Genomic DNA, 22,223 nt, shown 5'->3' on the forward strand with positions numbered 1-22,223 from the left:
TGATGATGATGATAAGAGCAACAGTAAGAGCTGTGGGTCTAGTGGACCTCACAAAATTGAAGCCCCTAATCTCAAGAGTAATCTCAAGAAAACAACAACTGTAGAGGAAAATCATCAACTCAGGGCAGAAAAGAGGAAAGTTAGTTGGCCTGATATTGCTCATGGCAAAGATATTGCCCATGTTCAAGAGTTTGAGCCAAGGTAAATACTTAAATTTAAGCCCCCACCTACTTACTTTCCTACTATCATCTCTTTCCTCTAGGTAATTTACCAAGAAAACCCTATGTCACTACTAGACTAGGAATTTATTAATTCATATAACCACATTTTCATCTCAAACAGTTTGGATTATGCCTGTTAATTAGATACTCACCAATTTCAATGCAATTCTAACACTCTTTCATAATGTATGCTAATTAGCGTGTGGGAAGATGGGGACCTTGAGGGAGTAAGGAACTCTTGTGTTTGTACAATTCAATGAGGAGGATGTCCAACTTAATTAAGGTACGATGCCTCGCTTCTCATTCTTAATCTTCCATTTTAAGGTGATATTTAACCAGTAATTAGTAAACCTGTACTGCTAGGCACTAGTACATCATCCTTCTTCCCTTAGTTTTGCTCATAATATATATATATATATATATATAGCCATTTGACTTAGACCATGCAAGTGCCTTCTTTCTCTAATTTGTTTTCATGGTTACACTTATCCTTTATGTTTTATGATTTCGCAGTTAGGTCTCACTTGATTGTTTTAACTGTACTTGCAGGCGGATTTCTTTTTAAACATTCAATCATTAGATTCTAAATTATAGTCATGAATTTGCTTAGAGCCCCAACGACAACATGAGGCGCTGTGAGTGAGTCGATTTGTTTGGGAATACAACTCCAATTGGGTGGTGAATTCTCTTCAACACTAAAAATAATGGCAACAGATCGATAGCAAACAAACACCACAAGGAAAAGATGAAAATTATTTTGAAAACAAGTGCTTGAATTTTTGGGAGAGATGCGGATGGAAGTCGGCGATATATGAAGGTCATGACATTTGATATAGAAGTCTCCAATGATATAAAATCCCTCTTTTTTTTTTAATTTGGATTTTTCGCCTAAGCTGTTTTGTTGGAATTCAACATACGTATTGAAAGTGACCATGACTTATCTAGCTAGGTGAGTGACCATCAATGTAAAGGAGAAGGAAAGGCAGAAATTGCCCTTTACAGAAGGAGGAGGGGTAGAGATGAATTCTTGCCTTGACTATTTTACTACGGGAGTTTTAAGCTCGCACGAGAAAACGTGAGGTGTTGTCGTGATGGATTCTTGCCTTGACTCTTTTACTACGGGAGTTATAAGCTCCCACAAGAAAACATGAGATGTGTTGTCATGTTTTTTTTTTTTTGTTTTAACTATGAGGAAACTAGTGAATATAATGCTGCCCATTCTTTTTTTGGTCATAATTGATGCCCATTCATTGTTTCGAAAAGCTGCCTTATTATGCACTAGCCTCTTCGCACGCGTTTCCGCACTTGTGATAGGCTTTTTTAAAAAAAAATTTTAATTTATTTTAGAATTAAAAAGGATAGTGGGTAGTTGTATTCCATAAAAATAGGATCCATTATCTGATTTTTCTTTTAATTTTAATTTTTTTAATATGAAAAAGTGTGAATTTGTCATTTTATATTAACCAAAGGCATTTTCTGGTATTTTGAATGTTTTAACATTCTCTGGCTTTTGCTTTATATATACCAGTCACTTGGTACATGCTCACGCATGTGTCAATTGGTTTTCTTTTTTCTTTTTTCTTTTTTCTTTTATTTTTAGGATTAAGAAAAGATAACATGGGTAGTTATGTTCCATAAAAGTAGGACCTATTATCTGAATTTTTTTTTAAAATTTTTTAATATGAAAAAATGTAAATTTACCATATTAACCTCTTTTAATTCTTAATGTTTGCATTAACTAAGGGCATTTTCTAGTATTTTGAATGTTTTAACATTCTCTGGCTTTTGCTTTATATATATACAGTCCCGATCTCTTGGACCACAGGAGTCCAAGAGATTGTGATCACCCACAGTTGGATATTAATCCAATGGTTCAAAAAAGTTTTTTAAAAGGAGTGCAAGAGTGAGTGAACCGTTGAATTTACATCCAACGGTGAGTGACCACAAATCTCTTAGACCCCTGTAGTCCAAGAGATCAGAACTATATAGATATACTTGTATAAAATATTGAGAATATTCTTAATCTCGAAATAAAAATAATAAAAGGATATTCTCTAGCAAAGAATATTTGGTCATGAGAATACTTTTTCTTCCATTGTGAGATAAATCTTATCCATTTTTCTCATTAAAAAGAAGAAGAAAAACTCGGGCCTTATAAAATGAAATATGAAATTTCATAGTAACAAAATGATTAGAGGAAACTAAAGAGAAAGTTTGCTTGCTTTGAGTAAGTATGAGGAAACTTGTTGAGGTAATAATTCTAGTTGTAGTGAAAGCAAATATTAAAGCTTCTTTTCTCTCTCTCTCCCTCCTCAGCTCTCACCCTCTAATAGTAACCAACCATGGTTCTTCTCCTCCCACTGAGACTCAGTTATTATATGTTGATGTTGATGATGATGATGATGATGATGATGATGATGACAAAACTTCCAAAACACCTATTTCTTTGGATTGGCATCAGAAGAGCAATAGTTGATGCTGCACTGCATGTACGGTCAAGTGCGCGCCTAAAGCTGAACATCCTGATCCCGCCTTTCTTTGATTGTTACATTCGATGTTACTTAAATGCTTTTGGATTTGGATTGTTACATTAGAATGAATTTACATGTTTCTTACTTTTACTCTTTTCTATGACCACTTCGCACCTCCAAATAATAAAAAATATATCATTTGGGTAAGAGAGAGAAACAAAGGCAGCCTCAACATATTTGTACAAGAAATTCTTGTCTTCTTTAGGCTTAAATTAGTGTGAGATTAATTAACAAAGAGTATAAAGTTGAGAAACCAAAAGGCAAAAGCTGCAGATAAATTAAACGAGGAAAAAAAAAATATATTCCAACAGCAGCCTGTTGAGTATGTTGTGAGTGAAGTTGAACCCCCATATCTATGCAAATGAAATGAATTAAGTAATCAAACTGGTGTGTAAACATCCACCAAATGTCGCAAGAATCACAATATTTTCCTAAATTTGTTCCCAACCCCCACAATGATTCAGTAGATTTTCCCTTGATAAAAAGGGCGATTCACTTCTCTATACCAAAGCCTTCTCTAATATCAGTCTTTTTTCTCCTTACAGTAGTATCACGAAATCACCGATTAATGAAATACTATTCTCTATCTGGTATCTTGCTGAGTTCCTTTGTTGAGCTAAATCCTCTTTACATTTGGGTCTTAAGTCTCCCCACGCCTCACCTCATTTGTGGTGACTTTTCCCTTTCTTTGATTTGTTCTTCTCCTGCATTTTCTTTTTCTTTGCCTCAACTGTAACCCACGTATATTCTGGGGGAATTGCAAATGGGTCTTGGATGGTTTCAATCCTACTACTAGAACCAGTAGCAGACGAGCTAGGGCGGTTGTAAGGAGCTCTTATCCACTGAAACCAAGATGAACTTGAGGATTGCATTGCAGCTGGGCTCTCTGTGCCTGCAACAGGGGGGCTCGATGGGGGTGTTGCGAATTCATCTGTCGGTGGTAATTCTTCAAGCTTTGTGAAAGTGACAATTACTCTGATAGTAGGAACCACAGGGATAGCAACCTAGATTTGAACACACAGAGAGTACTCAGAAGATAGATTCAAGAGAGATTTCAAGACAAAAATAAACGGTTAGATGAAATCACTAAATATCAACATCAATAACCGCAAAGCAAGAGGAAGTCCCACCAAACAATCACCATGTCTTAACAAGTTGTGCAACAAAATTTCTAGATTCTCATCCAAAAGTAAATACAAGTACAAAAAGTTTAATACGGAACTGGCTGACATGGCCTTCCCATCCTTTTACCATATGCTGAAAAAAACTGCAATAAATATCTTTCTTCCATCACAACAAATCACAAATTTCCATCACATACAAGACTAAAATAAGATAAAGTGATGTGCAATGGCTTATCAATAATAGACACTGAAGCTTGCTAGTCTACATAATACATACAAATATGTGAGTGTTCAAGTACGGAAGGTTAAGTAGTCTAATAAGACACATAGCATGCTAAAAGTTGTTGGATGAAAATCCAAATGTTAACAGAAAGGAAAAAGAAAAACAATATGTGAATAGGTAAGAAGCCACAATACAGTGCCAATAATGCTTCCCTTAAAATTTCAAATAAGCCAACCTCAAAAGTAAGAGTAGAAAAGCCTTATGAAGAGGCAATAGTCATTCCTAATTTTCCCCGCATAACATTCTCCAGATTTGAGATACTAAAATCCATTTTAATGATTTCAAATGTGTGGGCATGGCCAATGGCCTTTCAACTAGTTGCCACTTGCACGGTGGAGGGTGAAACCCAAGGTTCAATCACTGACAGGTGCATGTGTTCGTAAAAAAGAACCCAGTTTCAAATACAGATATAACATAATAAAGATACACAGATATTCTTATTATTGAAAAATAAAATACAAAGGCATGATGCACCAACAATTCATTTAGATATGCAATATTAGTCATAACTTATAACAATCTTTGTTATAATGTTAAGGATGGAATAGTAACTCATTATAACCTAGACACAGGGATCCTTGAATCAAACATCAGTCATAATGCGTGTCTCATAGACCCTCACAACGTTTTCAATTACAGTTACGGTACTATTCTAGATGAGGGATTATTGTGATTAACATTTTAAGTATAAATACATGTTAAGAGTATCCTAAAAGAAATGAAACAAAATTTTGGCAAATAATAAGTATCAAAATTTGATAGGCATTTGGTTGTTAATTTATTTCTTCTCTCATTACATGTTATACAACATTGACAAATTTGGAATTAAAAAAAACATTTACTTATTTTTAGTTAATCAAATATAGTTACCTATTAACTATCTTGCATTTTCTTTTCATTAGGTCATGAAGCTAGTTCCACCAAATTAAGACAAAGTCGTACAATTTCACCTCTTCAAGATTAGGAATTCAACTACAAAAGCAATCTTTTCTCAGGTGCAAATATTACTCTATAAGTCGTAAAGCTGAATGGACAAATAGCAAAAGAAGCCATTATACAAAAAATATAGGGTTCAAGAACTCGTAAATTATCTGTCAATAATTATATTCAGAGTAAAATACTCATGTCTAAACAAAACAACATCAACGTTTACTAAACAATGTTAGCATTGCGCGATATTAGAACTATTAGAGATGACCTTGTAACTTTCTTTTGTGGCAGACAAGCCTGGCAAAGACAACTTTTTGGGCACCTATAAGTTGATTTAGTCTGTTATTGGTGCGATTAATTATTTGAGAGCATTCAAGTTGACTTATTCTGTTAGCGACGGACTCTTGTATATCCTTACATGTGCTGTCAGCTCAGCAACAATACACGCATAAACAGATTCACGTTCAAACTTATATGTCTGTGAATTGAACTGTGGGGGGGACATAAAACTAGTGTTTAGGAGGAAATTGAATAAAAAGAACCAACCAAAGAATACTTTACATGAGATGAAAGAGCCTCTATTTCAAGAGAAGTCAAAAGTCAAAGCCAAGGGATAATTTATCCTACAACTAAGTAAAAACTGTAAATCCCAAAATGGAAGGAAGTAGAAAATCAAAGCTCAATGGCAGAAACCAGAAAGACTTCACGTGGATCCACACAAAGTATTTTAAATCCCAGTGCTCCATAATCAACTCTGCTAAATGAGTAGAGTCCAGTTCAAGCTTTGATCATTACCTGGAAAACTTGGAACAGGTTTGATCTAAAGTTCTAACTATTTATAAGGGCTTAGTCCCATCAACCCCAGTTGTTCAGTGAACCCTATAACCTCAAATTGAAGACAGTAGAATAAAATATCAAAGGGCAGAAACCAGACAGACTTCATGTGAAGCCACACATATTAGTAAATGTCAGTGCTCAATAGTCTACTATGCTAGCAGAGTAATCCAGAACATTTTTTGGTCATTAGCTGCAAAACTTGGAACAGGATTCCAGTACTGTTCTAACTGTTCGCAAGGGGCTTACCCAGTTATGCAACATATCATTCAATTATAAGTTCTACAGTCTAATCTCTAATTATTACTATGAGGGAGGCACAAGGAAAAGAAATCACCTACCCTTTACATGGGCTATTTGCTCAAATACGAAACTCTAGGGAAGACACTTGTGATATCATTTTATTAATAACTTAACATTGTAGATCCTTCTACCGCTCAAGTCCTCAAGTGTACACCAAATTCAAAAGCAAAATATCAATAAATAACGAAAGCAGCAAATCATTCATGAAAGCAACAATTGAAGACTCAAGTAAACATTAGTTCAAAATTTACCTAGGATTTTCGTGTGGCAAAGGTTGGATGGCAATCAGACGGTAAGATTCCAATTTCTTGGACAACATACAGATGACTAATTTTTTTTATATGACCTAGTATGAGTCCCCATATGCCAACATTTTCACAGTGCCAAAGACTTGAAACCAAAACCCCTAAAAAACTAAAACAGTCCTTTAATAGAGGGTACATCATCCTACTCTTATGACCATAGTCTGAAATATTGATAATATCGAGGAAATATCGAGGATATTTTGGTTTTTTTGAATCACGGATATTTCGGAACATATCCATGTACATATCGTATAAATATCGACAATATCGACGATAATATCGGAAAATATCGATGTCGATAATTTCGCTCACATTTCAGCAATATTTTGTCAAAATATCGGTGTAATATCGCTAAAATATTGAAAATATCGAAAATATCGATGTGAAGGAAAAAAAAGTTATTTTTAAAAAAAAAAGAGGGAAAAAAGGGAGAAAAAAGCACAAAGGGGATATGAACCCCTCCCATTTTACTCCTCCAACACCTTAAACACCATATCACTTATGTTTTTGTGATAATATGCTAAAATATTTATATTTATATGGGTGGTATGTTAACAATTACATGCAAAACTATTTTGGGGATTTATCATTTGATGACTACTCTTCACAATACACTTACTCTACACATAGAGATGATGACGATAGTGAAAATTTTGAACCTCGTAGGAACTCTATGTTGTACTAAGTCATTCATGTATCTTACCATGCAATGTATAAAGTGTAAAATATTATAGTAAATCATTATATATGAATGATTATAGTGTATTTAATCTTTTGCATTAATTATTACATATTTTTTACACTCATAGTGTTTGCCCGCTTGCTGTATAATCAACTTAAATTAGTTAAATCCATCATGCAATGCATTTCCTTCTTATTTTTTGTGATAAACTCATAGATAATTGACTAAATTGACATTCTCCAAAGTTTCAATAAAAATTTCCAAGTTTTTCTTACAATTTCCGTGGTTTTTATTCAATTTTTATCGATATCGATAATATCCCGATATTTCCATCGAAATTTCCATATTTTTGGACTACCGATATTTCCGATATCATCGATATTTTAGACCTTGACACAACAGAATCAGGCAGGCACAGGAAAAAAAAAAAAAAAAGTGCTTTAAACAAGTTAGAATAAATAGGAAAAGCAAAAATAAAAAAAACATACATGGAAATAGCATACCCACAAACCAGAACAGGGTAACAAAGTGATAAACGGAGGGAGGCATACCTTGACAGGAAATGTTCCCATTGGAAGTTTGGTCGTAAGCAGCTCCCTCAAACGACGGATTGCCTTAACCTTGTTTGCCAAAATATCAAGCAATGGCAACAGTTCCTCTGTTTGTAGAGGAAAGTTTGGGGAAAGCCAGAGAATAGGCCTTAACCCTTTCTTATACTCGTTCTCCTTGCTTGCATCCTTGTGACGATTTCTGATATCAGAACTCGTAGAGGAAGATGCCTTCATATCCCTTCCTTTCCGGTGATCATCCCCCCTCATAACGACGTCCACATTACTTCTTCCAGGTCTGCTTTGATTTCTTGAAGGAGAATCCCCTAGCAGATCGCTCACCTTCTCGTCTACACAGAGAGAACTTCTTGGGGGTATAAGCTTTTTCTGCTCTTCATTTTTATTATCTCTTTTCCTCCATCCACCAAACCATCCTTTTTTTTCCTGCTTATTATTCTCTCCATTTCTACCATTACTTACATCTTCAATAGGAATCTCCCTATGCTCATAACAACTATGACGATGCTCAATCATCCCGTCACTATTCTCGTTCGACAATTCGGACGAATCCAGTTTAAGTGCAATTTCAAGTTGCCTCCTCTCATCCTCTGTCAATATATCATTGAGTTCCTCACTTTCTGTTTCATTTTCGTTGCAAGTTGAAAAAAACTCGTCATCTGTCATAGCCCCCGGGACCCTCCTAGATTTGATACTGACAACCACATTATGCATATCATATACCTTGGCCCTCCATGAACCAACCAATTCTGTTTTCTCCTGCCGCCTCCAAGTCAACTGAGGTAAGAGAACTGCCTGAGTCACATCAATCCCAGGCCTGAATATATTAGTCTGAGACATTGCAACCACCTCTTGCCGAACTTCCTCTTCAGTTGCTTGAGAACCAGCACCATCCAAAGCATTCATCACCTCCTTATCCTTGTGTGAGATCATGCAAAGTGACCCGGGAGGCACCTTACCATCTTCAGACCCATCACCAAGGAAAAGAACACTCTGATCAGAACGCTGAATTCTGAAACCATCAAAACCAGCCAATGTCATATCTGCCCTCAAATTTGCACCCCTTTTCCAGATCTTGTAAGTATCTGATGGGGCAATTCTCGAAATGAAAGGAATAACAGAACTCTCAAAGTGGAATGTAATTTCCATGTAGAAGTCCCTCATCCTCCGCATAGTTCCAATTAAACGAGGCAATCTTCTGCACCATTTTGCCCAAGCCAGTGGCTGGTAGTGCCTAACTATAATCATGGAAATTGCTTCTTCTCTATTGCAAATTGCTTCTTGGAGTGCACTCCATCCATGTTCATTCTGCAAGCTCCAATCCGCTCCAGCAACCATAAGCATTTCAGTAGCTGTCTGGTCACCAAGTTTTACAGCCAAGTGAAGAGGGGTCTCACGATTCGGGACATCTCGCCTATCAATCACAGCAGCAATGGCATCAGCCTTCTCCTCCTCAGCTAATGAAGCTGATTCAGTTCGAATCTCAGCAGGGTTACAAAGCCGGGGGAGACCAGCAAGAATCCTCCTGAGACTGGCATAATCCCTCATGACTATGGCCTTGTGCACAGGGCTATGAGCATACTTCAAAACATCAATTCCAGCCATGCCTCAGGAGAATATAACACCAACCCAAACTATATATACACAACCAAAAACCCAATCAATGATCCAATACCGGAACACAAGAAGATAAGGTGGATGATCACTATCCCTTCAAACACAGCCCGAAATTAGAACTCAAAAAGGCCATATAGTATAATCAGAACCCATAAACGAATTGATTATTCTGAGTAGTAAATTCATCAAATGAAACAGACCCAGTTCATAATTGGCCAAGAAATTGACAAATTCGTAATAATCTTTCGAAGAATCGAATCAGACCCAAATCAAATTACACAGAGATGGCACAGGAAAATAGAAAGAGGCCGTTTACACTTATACCAGAGACCCAAGAAAAGAACATGGGGTGGGCCCAAGGCGAAGATCAAAGAGTCCAAGAAATCTCACCGTCTTCTGCTTCTTTTTGGTTCTTCTGTGACCCCCCAAAGAGACCAAGATTGCACCAAAAGAGACTCAGGCACTAAACCCCACCACAAAACTCTCTCTCTCTCACTATCTTCTCTGCAAGTTAAAAGAAAAAAGAAGAAGCTAAGCTATCCTTGTGATCCAATCCAGATCAGACAAACCCAAGAACATGCATGTGGGTGAGTGAAACAAAATGCTATTATATTTCCACAAGTTATTAAGAAGAATAAAAGAGAGAGAGAGAGAGAGAGAGCAAGAATCTGGGGAGAACAAGAAAAGTAAAAGGGAAAAAAAATCAGAAAAGGAATACAAGAAAGCAACAAAACCCCACCACCCAAGCAAAGCAAAGAAACTGTTTGTATGGAAAAGGAATAACGAAGGAGGAATCAAAGTGATGTACAGAAAGAAAACCCCATTTTGGAGAAAGGGAGTGAAAAGAGTTTACCTCACAAAAGTAAACAGGAAATGGGAAAAGTAGGAATTGGGAGGGAGGTCTGAGACCGAGATGTTTTGTTGTATGAGGAACAAAAACAAGAGGAGAGCTGGAGGAGAGGCATCATTTTCATTTTAATTGTTTTTTCAATTTGACCTCTTATTATGTAAAAGATAAACAAACATAGATAAGAAAGAAAGATGGCCAAGTCCCGGAAATGATAAAGGTCGGAACAAGAGAGATGCTGATGAGATGAGGGTCCAAAACAGGAAGGCAGCATGTGACCACGAACTAGGAGGGAACCTGCTTCCCCATTTCGTCCTATTATTTTCGTCCACTTTTAGTAATAAAATAAAATTTCATTAAATGTTCATTTATCATTATTTAATAATGTTATAAAGTTCCAAATCTCAGGTTTACTTTTCTGTTACAGAAGAATTCAATAGGGTTTTTCAACGGTAAAATACAAAATCCAATTCAAACCCATCCAAATGAATTTTGGATTGCATTCATTGGATGCCTATTGCAGAAATCCCATTTAATTGGATTGAATGTTGATTTTGGGTATTGAAAACCAATTAAAACGGAATCAATTCGCCGGTGGAGTCTAGTCCAGTAGAAAAGGCTCATGTTCGAATCTCTATCGCACATAAATTTGAATTTTTAAAAAAAATCAACTCAATTTTTTTTTGCCACTTGGCATGTTTCTATTGGTTCTAAAGCTAAGTTACAATAGATTACACATGGCCTTCCCACGACCATCCAACTTTCCCCTCACTCGTTTCTCCAGCAGCTTTGTAGTCAACTTGGATATTTCTGCCTCAAATTGTGGTTTTCGTTGTTAGCTATGTTGCAAGAATTATATATGTAAATTTATAGAGAGTTTATTTATTATAAATGGATAGGATTGGGTTGGATTGGATGATAATATGGCAAATCCAATTGTAATTGGATTGGATGTTGATTCTTCAATTCGGTGTCAATTCTTGTTGCAGCAGCTACAGGGTCTTCTCTATCTTATGTGCCTAGGACAACCAGTTCAGTGGCACACATGGGATATCACACGGACAATTTCAAGACGTGGTCTAGAAACGAGAGGAGTTTTTCAACTTTTTATTTTAATTTTTTTTTTAAATTTTAAAAAGTTAAGGGTCAAATACAATTTAAAAAATAACAGTTGTGGGAAATGAATTCCTACGTTCTCTGAAAAGACATTTGCACTATAAAACTAATTGTGTGTTTACTAATCAAGAATTGGAATTATTATCAAGAATTGAATTCCACTTTGAAAGATTCCGGCGTTTACTTCACATCAATAAATTAAAAAGTACGTGGGACTCACATAAAATTAGGAATTGAATTCCTGATTTTGGAGGAATTCAATTCTTGGGTGGGAGGTGGTATTCTAATTCCTGGATAACTAACCCATTAGGATTTCTTTTTTCTTTTTTTTTTTACCCATTATATCCTCACACAATTTTTAAATTTGCCATCTACTTTAACCCAACAACGAGGATATTTTAGTAATTAGTACGACTCCTACCCCAATTCCATATGATTTAGTAAACAACTTCAATAGGAATCCGGAATCTAATTCTCCTTAATCCAACTCATTCTCAATTCAATTCCTCCTAATTCAATTATGGATTAATAAACATGTCATAAGATAAAAGACAATCTTCAATCTTTGAGCACACTCGGTGTGAATCAAAGAGCTTCTAATGCCTAAGTTAGCTTAACTGTATGGAGAGAAAAGTATGATTTCTTGGGTCAAGGAGCAATTACTTTCTTCAAGAGGCGAAGAAGGTTTATACTCAGCTCTTTGAAGGCTAGTTTATTGTTGTGAGAGGTTCCGTATTGAACGTTAATTGGGGGTGTGACGATCCATTGATGTGCACGTGTGTAAGATATTTACCCAAAATAATTGAGTGTGACCCCCTTAATTATTGTTGTTACAATTATTAGAGAAATTTATAAGATTTGGGCGGCCGCCTCGAGAGGACACCATCTTGATTTCACCCTAATTTGCAAGTTCTGGGTTCCATGCAAATTGCATGGTGTTGAAGATTTTCAAAATATTCAACTGATCGGAAAAGACAAAAACCTTCAAATGAACAATCTGGAAAGAAAGAAAGAAAAATCGACTGGTCGGTTTTGAAGGAAAGGTTCCTGAAAGCAAGTGACCGGTCGATTTTGACATTATGAGCAGAATTTTCATAACTTTTGAAGCTCTGGACATATCTCTTGGTACGAACATATGAGATATAATTATGGAATAGTAGGTAAGCAAGTATATTATGATTTGAAATGGAACATTGAAGACCCCCTCCCGTCTTCATAAATGTAATAAACAACGTGAAAGTGAACACAGGCCAAAGCCATTGCAGCAACAAGGTTCACCCCATGACACATGCCCTACGCAAGCTTCAAAATAAACAAACCCAATACACACCAAAACTACATCTAGGAACAAGAGCAGACAAATCAACGCAGAGTCTGACAGATGCAGCTTCCTCTTCCTTCATTCCTTCAAGCATTCAAGCATTCAAGCCCACGCTGTGAAGCACCACGGTCTCAACAGTGAGCCCAGGCCCAAACCCAAACAGCACACCCCAATCCAGTCCATCTCCTGTGGTTTTCAGTCCTTTCTCGGCAGCCCTCTTCCTTACCTCATCCAAAATAAACAGCACACAGGCACTGGACATGTTTCCGTACTCCGATAGTATGTGTCTTGTGGCCTCTAATTTTTCAGGCTTTAGGCCCAATTTGGACTCTACTTGGTCTAGAATTGCTGGGCCACCTGGGTGTGCAATCCAGAATAGTGAGTTCCAATCAGAGATACCCAAAGGTTGGAAGGCCTCATTCAGACTCTTCTCGATGTTCTTCGAAATAAGCCCGGGAACATCCTTGAGCAGATGAAATGTAAGCCCAACTTCACGGAGATGCCCGTCGATAGCTCCATCGCTGTCGGGAAGGATGGTTTGGGCTGCTGAGACCACTTCAAATAAGGGCTTCTCGATCTCGGGAATTGGGTCCGCACCCACAATAACAGCTGCTGCACCATCACCGAATAAGGCCTGGCCCACTAAACTGTCAAGGTGGGTGTCACTGGGCCCACGGAAGGTGACTGCAGTGATCTCCGAGCACACAACGAGAACACGAGCACCCTTGTTGTTCTCGGCCAAGTCCTTGGCCAACCTGAGCACCGTGCCGCCGGCGAAACACCCTTGTTGGTACATCATGAGTCGCTTGACGGACGGGCGGAGGCCCAAGAGCTTAGTGAGCTGATAGTCAGCCCCAGGCATGTCCACACCACTGGTGGTGCAAAAGACCAAATGGGTAATTTTGGACTTGGGCTGGCCCCATTCCTTAATGGCCTTGGTGGCAGCTTCTTTGCCGAGTTTTGGAATTTCAACAACCACCATGTCCTGCCGGGCATCAAGGGAAGGTGCCATGTACTCACACATAGTTGGGTTCTCTTTTAGAATTTCTTCAGTCAAGTACATGTAACGCTTCTTGATCATAGATTTGTCACCTGAAAAAAGCATAAACAGAAAAGTTACCTCACAATCACAAGTGCTGAAGAATTATTAAGTGTTGAAAATCAAATCCAGTGGCAAGGCAATACGCAAACTTTTTACTGTTTTTGGCACAGCGATGGAGTTTTAGAAATTGAACCCCAACCCCAACCCCAACCCTCAATGAGGAGAGAGACAGAGAGACAGAGAGACATTTCTCCATTTGGTGGACCTTGTAAATATTTAATGTTCTCCTCCAACCCAAGTGACCTAACCCACCTCAAATTCCATGTTCTATTTATTGCACCCAAAACAAAAAACAAAAAAACCAATTTATTGAATTCAAACCCCACAAATATGAAATCACATCATGTTCATGCATAAATGACAAATTAAGGGAAAAATTATCAAACACCTTTGAAATAGTGAAAAACAAAGTGTGTATATAAAATGGTGTCCAATTTGCCGAAATCTACCCAAATTTGTGTGTTTTATTTTTATTTTTGGGGTGCAACACACAGAACAAACATGATCCAAAGTTTTTATAAAAAATTCTAATGAAATAAAAACAAGAAAAAAAATAATGAATGTAGATCAGAAGAGAAAGAAAAAAGAGTAGAAAACAAGTACTACTTACACATGCGCTGGAATTTTTCTTTAAGCTCAGCTTTGTGCTCACTGTTGGTGATACGAAAGTAGTAGTCAGGGTAGGTGGCCTGATCAACACAATTGGGAGGAGTTGCTGTCCCAATGGCCAACACAGTGGCAGGACCCTCAGCCCTTTGAGCCTTGCGAACTTCCTCCACGGTCACCATTTTCAACTGATCAACTCAAACAAAAGATATATCAGAGAGAGAGAGAGAGAGAGAGAGAGGTTGTATAATTGTTGCAGACGCAGTGGAGAGAGAGAGAGAGAGGGAGGGAGGGTGTGACAAAAGGCTGAGACAAATGGTTGTATTTATATAATGAGGAGGAAAAGAAGGAAAAGAGGCCTGAAGAGAGAAGAGGGTAGCTGAGAATCACGTGCTTGACCAATGCCTCAGTGGAAGCACCCTCCTCAACCAACCTTAAGCCTTTTAGTTTTTAGAGTTTAGAGAGCCGGCTGGCACGTGTGTGTCTTCTGAGTTTGGCGTGGCTGCTTTGCCCATCAAACATTCGCATCACCAACATGTGAAATCTATTTCTATCTTACGTACTATCACTTTGAAGCTGACAAGAAATTAAGTAGCTAGGCATGAAAAATGTATGGTTGAGGCCATGCGACTAAGTGGATCATGGAAGCCATCAAAGCCATAAGTGAGAATATTGAATTGGTCTTCGCCCACATTACATGAAAAATACATATATCTATAACACGTTACAGCATTGAAACTATTTGAGACAAAACGTCATCCATGATGAATGAAATAGGGCTTTTAAATTTTGGCGTTTTCAATAGTTACGTTGAGAATAATAACTGATTCAAAATTAGTAATAAAGTCACGCTGATAAAACGATATAGGACAATAATGAACAACTTTCTCAAATTTATTGGAAACAATCAATATGTGAATATATGATAACATAAATTATAAATCAGATACTCAACTTTATAATAACAAAAGTAATTAACAATTCAATTCATAGAATCAAAGTAAATGAATGAGTTTAAATAACTCACTTCAAGTATGATAGAGGTTTGCATATGCAATGTCCAATATTCGCACACAGAAATTCACTCCTTACATATGTATTTTGTAGTTCTTTAGGCATCTATCTCCAAGGTACAACTATCAATATTCAAAGTTCAGACAATTAAACTTTGAATTCTGGCGAACTATATATGCTTTCTCACTCAATGTGTTGAGTGATTGTGAGTGATCAAAATTCCATCCTTATTGCAGATTTTGGCTAAATGCATCACTTTGAAACAAGTTCGAACGAATTTGTTATTTAATGGGATATCAATATGCCACAAGTGTGATATATTTGTAACTCAAAATGCACGTGAAAAACCATGTGCACAACAGTCCTTCTCTCCATTATCGGAAAGCGAATGGAGTGGCTGACAAATTTGCTCACTTTGCTTTGTCGTCTCATGGAGGTTCTGTGTTGTATGAATGGATGGGAGCACCTCCTGGGTGGCTTCTTGATACTCTAGTGCAGGATTCTCTATTAACTGTATTTCAGTTTTAATTTTCTATATGGGTGTGTGTGGTACTCTTTTTTACTCTAGGGTTTTGTCCCACGTGGTTTTCTCCGTGAAGGTTTTAATGAGGTCACTCTATACACAGTGGGGCTTTGTAATCATTTTCTCTATTCAATGAATGAAATCCATTGCTTGCTGCAAAAATAAAAAAAGGGGGCACTTGAAATGTTAGGTTATAAGTATCTACATCGCAACTTCCTTGTCCTAATTTGAGGAACCTCCATATTTTATTTATCATGTACTTTTTGTGGATTTTAATAGTTAATAGATGTGGGGTTAAGTGGGCCACTTTAACTTTGGGGGAGTTGAGGGGTAAATTCATATTTGACAGAAATTTCAGAGGGTACTTTATTTATTTATTTTTTTGAGATAGAGGGATGAAAATTTTGTTGAAAGAAAGAGAGAACTATGTACAAAATGACTATAATTGAAGACAGAGAATTATATAAGTATCTCTATACATCTGTATACATAAGGGAGAGGTCATCGGACTAAGGAGCTTCCACTATAGTAGCAATTAGAGGGATGCTAACGTGGTAGGATCATTATGGCAAATGCACAAACGATGACTAATTGCTATGCATAGTCAGCATCCTACGTGGAAAAATGGACCGGAAATGCACTTAAAATCGAAATCTAAGCTTCTTAGTTCGTAGATTTGGCCAAAAGAAGAAGCTTCTCAGTCGAAAGAATTTGGAGATTAGGATTTGGAGTGTATAATTGAAGAGAGAGAGAGAGATATATATATATATATATTCAAAAATATGAGAATGAAAGAATATTGTAGAAAAATAAGAAGAATCGAAATCTTGCAAGAAGCACGAATATTAAAGAGGACAATGACGGTGCCTAGAAAGAAATGAGGTTCTCAACCTGAGTACGGTAAATGGCCCTTCTCTTCTGAAATGGAATCGATGAAGGTGAGAGATTTATAGAGTGTGGTCCATGTTTAAGCTTCTTTATTGTCTGCTTTCTTTGTTGAGTCGGGTCCAAAGACGTTGAGTTTGAAAAGTCTAGAATTAAAAATTGTTGTGGTCTCCTATGTCTTGCTATTATTTTTCATGTTTACTTGTTTTAAAGGTTCTTTTAGTGCTTGATGTCTGTTTATTAGTAATTTGGTGATTGTGTTGCCTTTTTAAAAATGTATATATGACTAGGCAGTGGTTAAAGTGTGTTTTTTTATATTTTGTTGTGCATATGACAAAGGATAGTCACATTTGAAGTACACCATAAAGGTAGAATGGCAAAGTCCCCAAACCTTAATGAGTGGTGGTTTTATGTGGGGGGTTTGTTGATTATTTGGATTGGTGTCTTCTGGACTACATAAATTTGTTAGAGATATACGAGTATGCAAAAGAGCTTGGCTACCATGACTAAGTGGTTTTGACAAGGATACAAAATGGTAAGGAAGTGTGTATATATAACGATGCTCAACTACTTGAATGGTGTCATTTGGTGTCTCCTAGCTTTGAAAGAGTGATTATAATTTACTTGGAACACCCAACTGTTATTAATGTGGATGAAACTATAGTGGCTTGAAAAGAGATGGAACATATTGTAAGAAACCTAACTGCTGAATTTGAGAATGAAGATGAGGGTGATGAACAATCTGGTTATGATGGTATGTACGAGGAGGATTGAGGATGATGAGGATGATGAAGAGGCTATAAACATAGCAATCCACAATTTCTTCTCTCTTGCTCTCACATGCCCAATCTAATCTTCAACTTCTCTCATTGTCCTCAGCAACCAAGCCATCAAAGCTCTCTCACGGGGAGGCATTTCAATATCAACCCATACAAAAAAAACCCACAACCATTTTTTCCGCTCTGCATTCAAACAAAAATTCCATCATATTCTCACAATTTATTATCCAAATTTCTATAAAATAGCAAGTCCAAAACCTACCTCTGACTTTGGACACACAAAGAAATTCCAAAGTGGGTTGGACTCTGTCCAAGAAGTCTGCATCCGAGCAAGCCTCCCACAGTAGCAATGAGGTGCAACAATGACCAGCTCTTCTCCTCGTCGAGGTTCGTGCCTCATCTTCACACCCTTTAAAGTAAGAAAATTGGAGAAATTTTTCTGTCAATATAGAACCTTCAATCCTTGAAATGGTGGTAAGTAAATTTTTTTTTTTTCTAGGTTCAAAAACCTTTTTATCGAAGAATAAGAGAGCATATTGTTAATTGAGGTCCACTTGACCCCTTGAGCTGCTAAGATTTCAATTTAAAAATCATGTGGGGTCCATTTTGCCACGTAGGATGCTGATTATGCTCATCAATTGGCCACCGTGTGTGCTTTTACCATAATGACCCTGTCACGTCAGTAGTTTTGACAGTCTTTTGGATGACGTTAATGGTGAGAGATAAAGTATAACACAAAACCACAATAAAAGGGGTTAAGTGGACCACTTTAACTTTGGAAAGTAAAATAAGATTTGATCGAAATTTCAAGGGATAATAGAATAAAGAAACTTAAAAAATGGCATGTTTATATTAAGAGAGATAAACTTTTTTGTTAGTTTTGAGAGTCAACCGTTATTTTTATTTTTTCTTGTTGTGTATCCGATGGTTACGATATGTTTTTGAAAAAGGGTGTGAGCAATAATTTGGGCGGGGAGGTGGGCGAGTGAAACAGTAGTTGGATGATTGCATGACCCCAAATAATTAAATTATGAAAGAAAGATTAAGAAGTGTGGTAGTTTGGGATTCCCTCGCAGACCGGCGTTAGTTGAGGACAAACATAAAGCTTATGTTTATTTTTGTTCTTCATTATTCCACTTGTGACTTTTATATAAAATTAATGAATCAATCAATCCAGTCCAGCTAATTACTTGGATTGGATTTGTCCTAGAACAACAACTGTAGATATGTTTTCAATGTGAGACACGAGAATTTCAATCGTTTCATTCTCTTTTATTTATGTGGTTATAATTTGAAACTGTTTACCTTCTAAGATAATTTTTGTAAATAAAAAAATTGTATAGTCGTCAGTAAAACATACATAACATGTGCAATAGAAGCAAGCAAACACATAACATGTGCAATGCAAGCAAACACACGATGAGCCACATCATTATTAATAATAATATGGCCTCTTCCAAATTAGACATGACGTGGGCTTCTTCTCAATTGCCTCCACACACATGCCAAGCATTCGTTCTCTGCATTGAGTTCCATCCTCTAGCTTCTATACAGTACTGAGCTCTTTATTTTCTCTGCCTTAAGGTGCCACACATAAGGATTTAGTACCAATTTCATAAGCCACTATGAAAAAGAAAATGGAGTCAAGTCGTTGTGGACAATTACCTCCGCACAAAAGGCTACAAGTTTTGCAGAGGTGAGTTAAAACTGTCCGTCTATTTACGCTCGAGTTTGATTTCTTCTTTGTAAATTAGACCACACTATAACACTAAAGCAATAATTTAAATGCTGAATTGCCCCTGAAACTATCACCTAATTTTCGATTTTCTATGAACTTTTTCGCCAATTTTCCCCCTACCCTCAAATTTCCTAACATTTCATTCACTTCTCCATCAATATTAGGTGAGATGCGAAGATTAATAGTATTTGTTTGTCTGCTCGTTTTTTAATAACATAAACTGTGGTCTCAAGCATTGAAGAGTAGCTAAGCAATTATAAAAATATATCTAGGGAAAATCATGGAATATATATATTAATTATTCATCAATACATGGTCCCCTTTGTCTTCATGAACGTAGTAAACACAGCCATTGTACCAAAGTTCACCCCATGACGCCCACTTAGGTTTTAAAGAGGAGAAAAATAAAAAAGAAGAAAATAAATCCGGAAAAACCAAAGAAGAAGTGGAGCCAATACATATAGAAGAAAGCATACGAAATGAATCAACAGTGACGATGTTCACGGCTTCAAGCATTCAAACCCACACTGTGAAGCACGACGGTTTCCACAGTGAGCCCAGGGCCAAACCCGAATAGCACACCCCAATCCAGCCCATCTCCGGTGGTTTTTAGTCCTTTCTCGGCAGCCCTCTTCCTAACCTCATCCAAAATAAACAGCACACAAGCACTGGACATGTTTCCGTACTCAGATAGTATGTGTCTTGTCGCCTCTAATTTCTCAGGCTTCAGGGATAATTTGGACTCTACCTGGTCTAGAATTGCTGGGCCACCTGGGTGTGCAATCCAGAATAGTGAGTTCCAATCCGAGATGCCCAAAGGTTGGAAGGCCTCGTTCAGACTCTTCTCGATGTTCTTCGAAATAAGCCCGGGAACATCCTTGAGCAGATGAAATGTAAGCCCAACTTCACGGAGATGTCCGTCGATGGCTCCGTCACTGTCGGGAAGGATGGTTTGGGCTGCTGACACCACTTCAAACAGGGGCTTCTCGATCTCGGGAATTGGGTCCGAACCCACAATAATAGCTGCTGCACCATCACCAAATAAGGCCTGGCCAACTAAACTGTCAAGGTGGGTGTCACTGGGCCCACGAAAGGTGACCGCTGTGATCTCCGAGCACACAACGAGAACACGGGCACCCCTGTTGTTCTCGGCCAAGTCCTTGGCCAACCGGAGCACCGTGCCGCCGGCAAAACATCCTTGTTGGTACATCATGAGGCGCTTGACGGATGAGCGTAGGCCCAAGAGCTTGGTGAGCTGGTAGTCCGCCCCAGGCATGTCCACACCACTGGTGGTGCAAAAGACCAAATGGGTAATTTTGGATTTGGGCTGGCCCCATTCCTTAATGGCCTTGGTGGCAGCTTCTTTGCCGAGTTTTGGAATTTCAACAACCACCATGTCCTGCCGGGCGTCAAGGGAAGGTGCCATGTACTCACACATACTTGGGTTCTCTTTTAGAATTTCTTCAGTCAAGTACATGTAACGCTTCTTGATCATAGATTTGTCACCTGAAAAAAGCATAAACAGAAAAGTTACTTCACAGTAATTCAATGTTTCACTCCATTTGTAGACAGATAAAAAAAGGTCAAAAGAAAAGATTGTTTGCCACTTTGATGACTGAACAAAATGAATTCCCATTTTGTTATATTCACAGATATGGAACTATATCATGCATAAATAAGAACACCTTGCAATAAGTGCATATATATATATATATGGTACTTACACATGCGCTGGAATTTTTCTTTGAGCTCAGTTTTGTGCTCACTGTTGGTGATACGGAAGTAGTAGTCAGGGTAGGTGGCCTGATCAACACAATTGGGAGGAGTTGCAGTCCCAATGGCCAAGACTGTGGCCGGACCCTCTGCCCGCTGAGCCTTGCGAACTTCCTCGACGGTCACCATTTTCTCCGATCGTCAAGAAAGGTCAAGGAGGCTAGGAGCTGGTTGTGGTGTGTTTACAGTTGTAATGGTAAGTAAGTTTGAGAAAATGTTAAGAGAAGCAGTTGTATTTATATAATAAGGTGAAGGAGAGGTAGCTAGGTATCACGTGCCTGACCAATTCCTGTGTTAGAAGGGCTTAACCACCAAAGGGCAGAAGGGCCTTGCTGGCACGTGCGTTTCTGTGTGGTGTGTGTTGCCTACTAAAATCTGCATGATTTGGAATGCGTGTGTTCTCTCGTCTTACCTAACAAACCAAAGGGCAGGACATCTTTCATAGTCCTAGACTCCTAGACTCCTAGCTAGTAGAATTTCTTGTTTCTGATCCGACGAGTAGGATTGGTTTTGATAAAGATAATAACAATAATTTAGGGGGTGTTACCGCGGTAGGTAGAGTGACACACACAAACAGCATAGTTCCATGAACCTAAATTCAGAAAGAAATAATAATAATCAGAACATCGTTTGAGGGCATTAATGATCACACGGGTCAATACATACACATGAAGTGAAGATGATGATCGGGTTTGGGTAGTTTAGTTAGAGAAAATAAATAAATCAATCAAAACAAGCAGCCAATCTAGACTGTCCTCTAACCAAACTAATTAGGTGTATAGAACATGCCAGATTAATTATTGGACTGGACATGACACGAGTGATGAGTGGGCTAATATCATCTACCCAGTTAATTTCTTTACCTTCTGTTTCATCACCAAATATGCACCATTAATTTATCTGGATTTTGGGTCTTTTTGTTTAAATCTATTTGAATTGGGTAATGATTTCCCCACTTCAATTTTATCCACTTACACTCCTTTTTTAGTTATAAAATGGAGTGTAAGTGGATAAAATTGGAGTGGGGAAATCACCACTCTTTGAATTTTGTCTTTTGTTTGTTTGTATGTTTTCTATTGTAGGTCTTTTGTAACTTTTGTTGTTCTTGGATGTGTCTCGCTGT

General features: G+C 37.6%; 3 protein-coding genes across 5 annotated transcripts; all 3 read right to left on the reverse strand.

The window, feature by feature from the left end:
- Positions 3,012-10,543, reverse strand: LOC18790689. Of its 2 annotated transcripts, none has more exons than XM_007226898.2 (3): positions 9,787-10,543; positions 7,765-9,413; positions 3,012-3,756 (listed from the first exon to the last, which is right to left on the reverse strand). In XM_007226898.2, the coding sequence occupies exons 2-3, from the start codon at positions 9,382-9,384 to the stop codon at positions 3,415-3,417; spliced, it is 1,962 nt and encodes a 653-aa protein (XP_007226960.1). In that variant the 5' UTR covers positions 9,385-9,413; positions 9,787-10,543; the 3' UTR covers positions 3,012-3,414. The 2 variants fall into 2 exon arrangements, with proteins under 2 accessions (XP_007226960.1, XP_020411459.1); XM_020555870.1 differs by having other exon boundaries at positions 7,765-9,900; positions 10,250-10,542.
- On the reverse strand, positions 12,478-21,002 carry LOC18793306 (polyketide synthase 5). 2 transcript variants are annotated; one of them, XM_020555871.1, is made up of 2 exons: positions 20,862-21,002; positions 12,478-13,800 (listed from the first exon to the last, which is right to left on the reverse strand). In XM_020555871.1, the coding sequence occupies exons 1-2, from the start codon at positions 20,961-20,963 to the stop codon at positions 12,775-12,777; spliced, it is 1,128 nt and encodes a 375-aa protein (XP_020411460.1). In that variant the 5' UTR covers positions 20,964-21,002; the 3' UTR covers positions 12,478-12,774. The 2 variants fall into 2 exon arrangements, with proteins under 2 accessions (XP_020411460.1, XP_007223025.1); XM_007222963.2 differs by lacking the exon at positions 20,862-21,002 and adding an exon at positions 14,393-14,665 and having other exon boundaries at positions 12,478-13,772.
- On the reverse strand, positions 19,593-21,316 carry LOC18789485 (polyketide synthase 5). Its single transcript, XM_007222966.2, has 2 exons — positions 21,052-21,316; positions 19,593-20,833 (listed from the first exon to the last, which is right to left on the reverse strand). The coding sequence occupies exons 1-2, from the start codon at positions 21,227-21,229 to the stop codon at positions 19,836-19,838; spliced, it is 1,176 nt and encodes a 391-aa protein (XP_007223028.1). The 5' UTR covers positions 21,230-21,316; the 3' UTR covers positions 19,593-19,835.

This window comes from Prunus persica, chromosome G1 (assembly GCF_000346465.2).
Source record: "Prunus persica cultivar Lovell chromosome G1, Prunus_persica_NCBIv2, whole genome shotgun sequence".
NCBI classification, from domain to species: Eukaryota; Viridiplantae; Streptophyta; class Magnoliopsida; order Rosales; family Rosaceae; genus Prunus; species Prunus persica.

Excerpts from the sequence above, each read along its gene's own strand:
- LOC18789485 (XM_007222966.2), bottom strand. The coding sequence starts at position 21,229 with ATGGTGACCGTCGAGGAAGTTCGCAAGGCTCAGCGGGCAGAGGGTCCG. Across the intron at positions 20,834-21,051 it reads AGAAAAATTCCAGCGCATGT|GTGACAAATCTATGATCAAG; the intron begins GTAAGTACCATA and ends TGCTTTTTTCAG.
- LOC18790689 (XM_007226898.2), bottom strand. The coding sequence starts at position 9,384 with ATGGCTGGAATTGATGTTTTGAAGTATGCTCATAGCCCTGTGCACAAG. Across the intron at positions 3,757-7,764 it reads TGGGAACATTTCCTGTCAAG|GTTGCTATCCCTGTGGTTCC; the intron begins GTATGCCTCCCT and ends GTTCAAATCTAG.
- LOC18793306 (XM_007222963.2), bottom strand. The coding sequence starts at position 14,570 with ATGGTGACCGTGGAGGAAGTTCGCAAGGCTCAAAGGGCTGAGGGTCCT. Across the intron at positions 13,773-14,392 it reads AGAAAAATTCCAGCGCATGT|GTGACAAATCTATGATCAAG; the intron begins GTAAGTAGTACT and ends TGCTTTTTTCAG.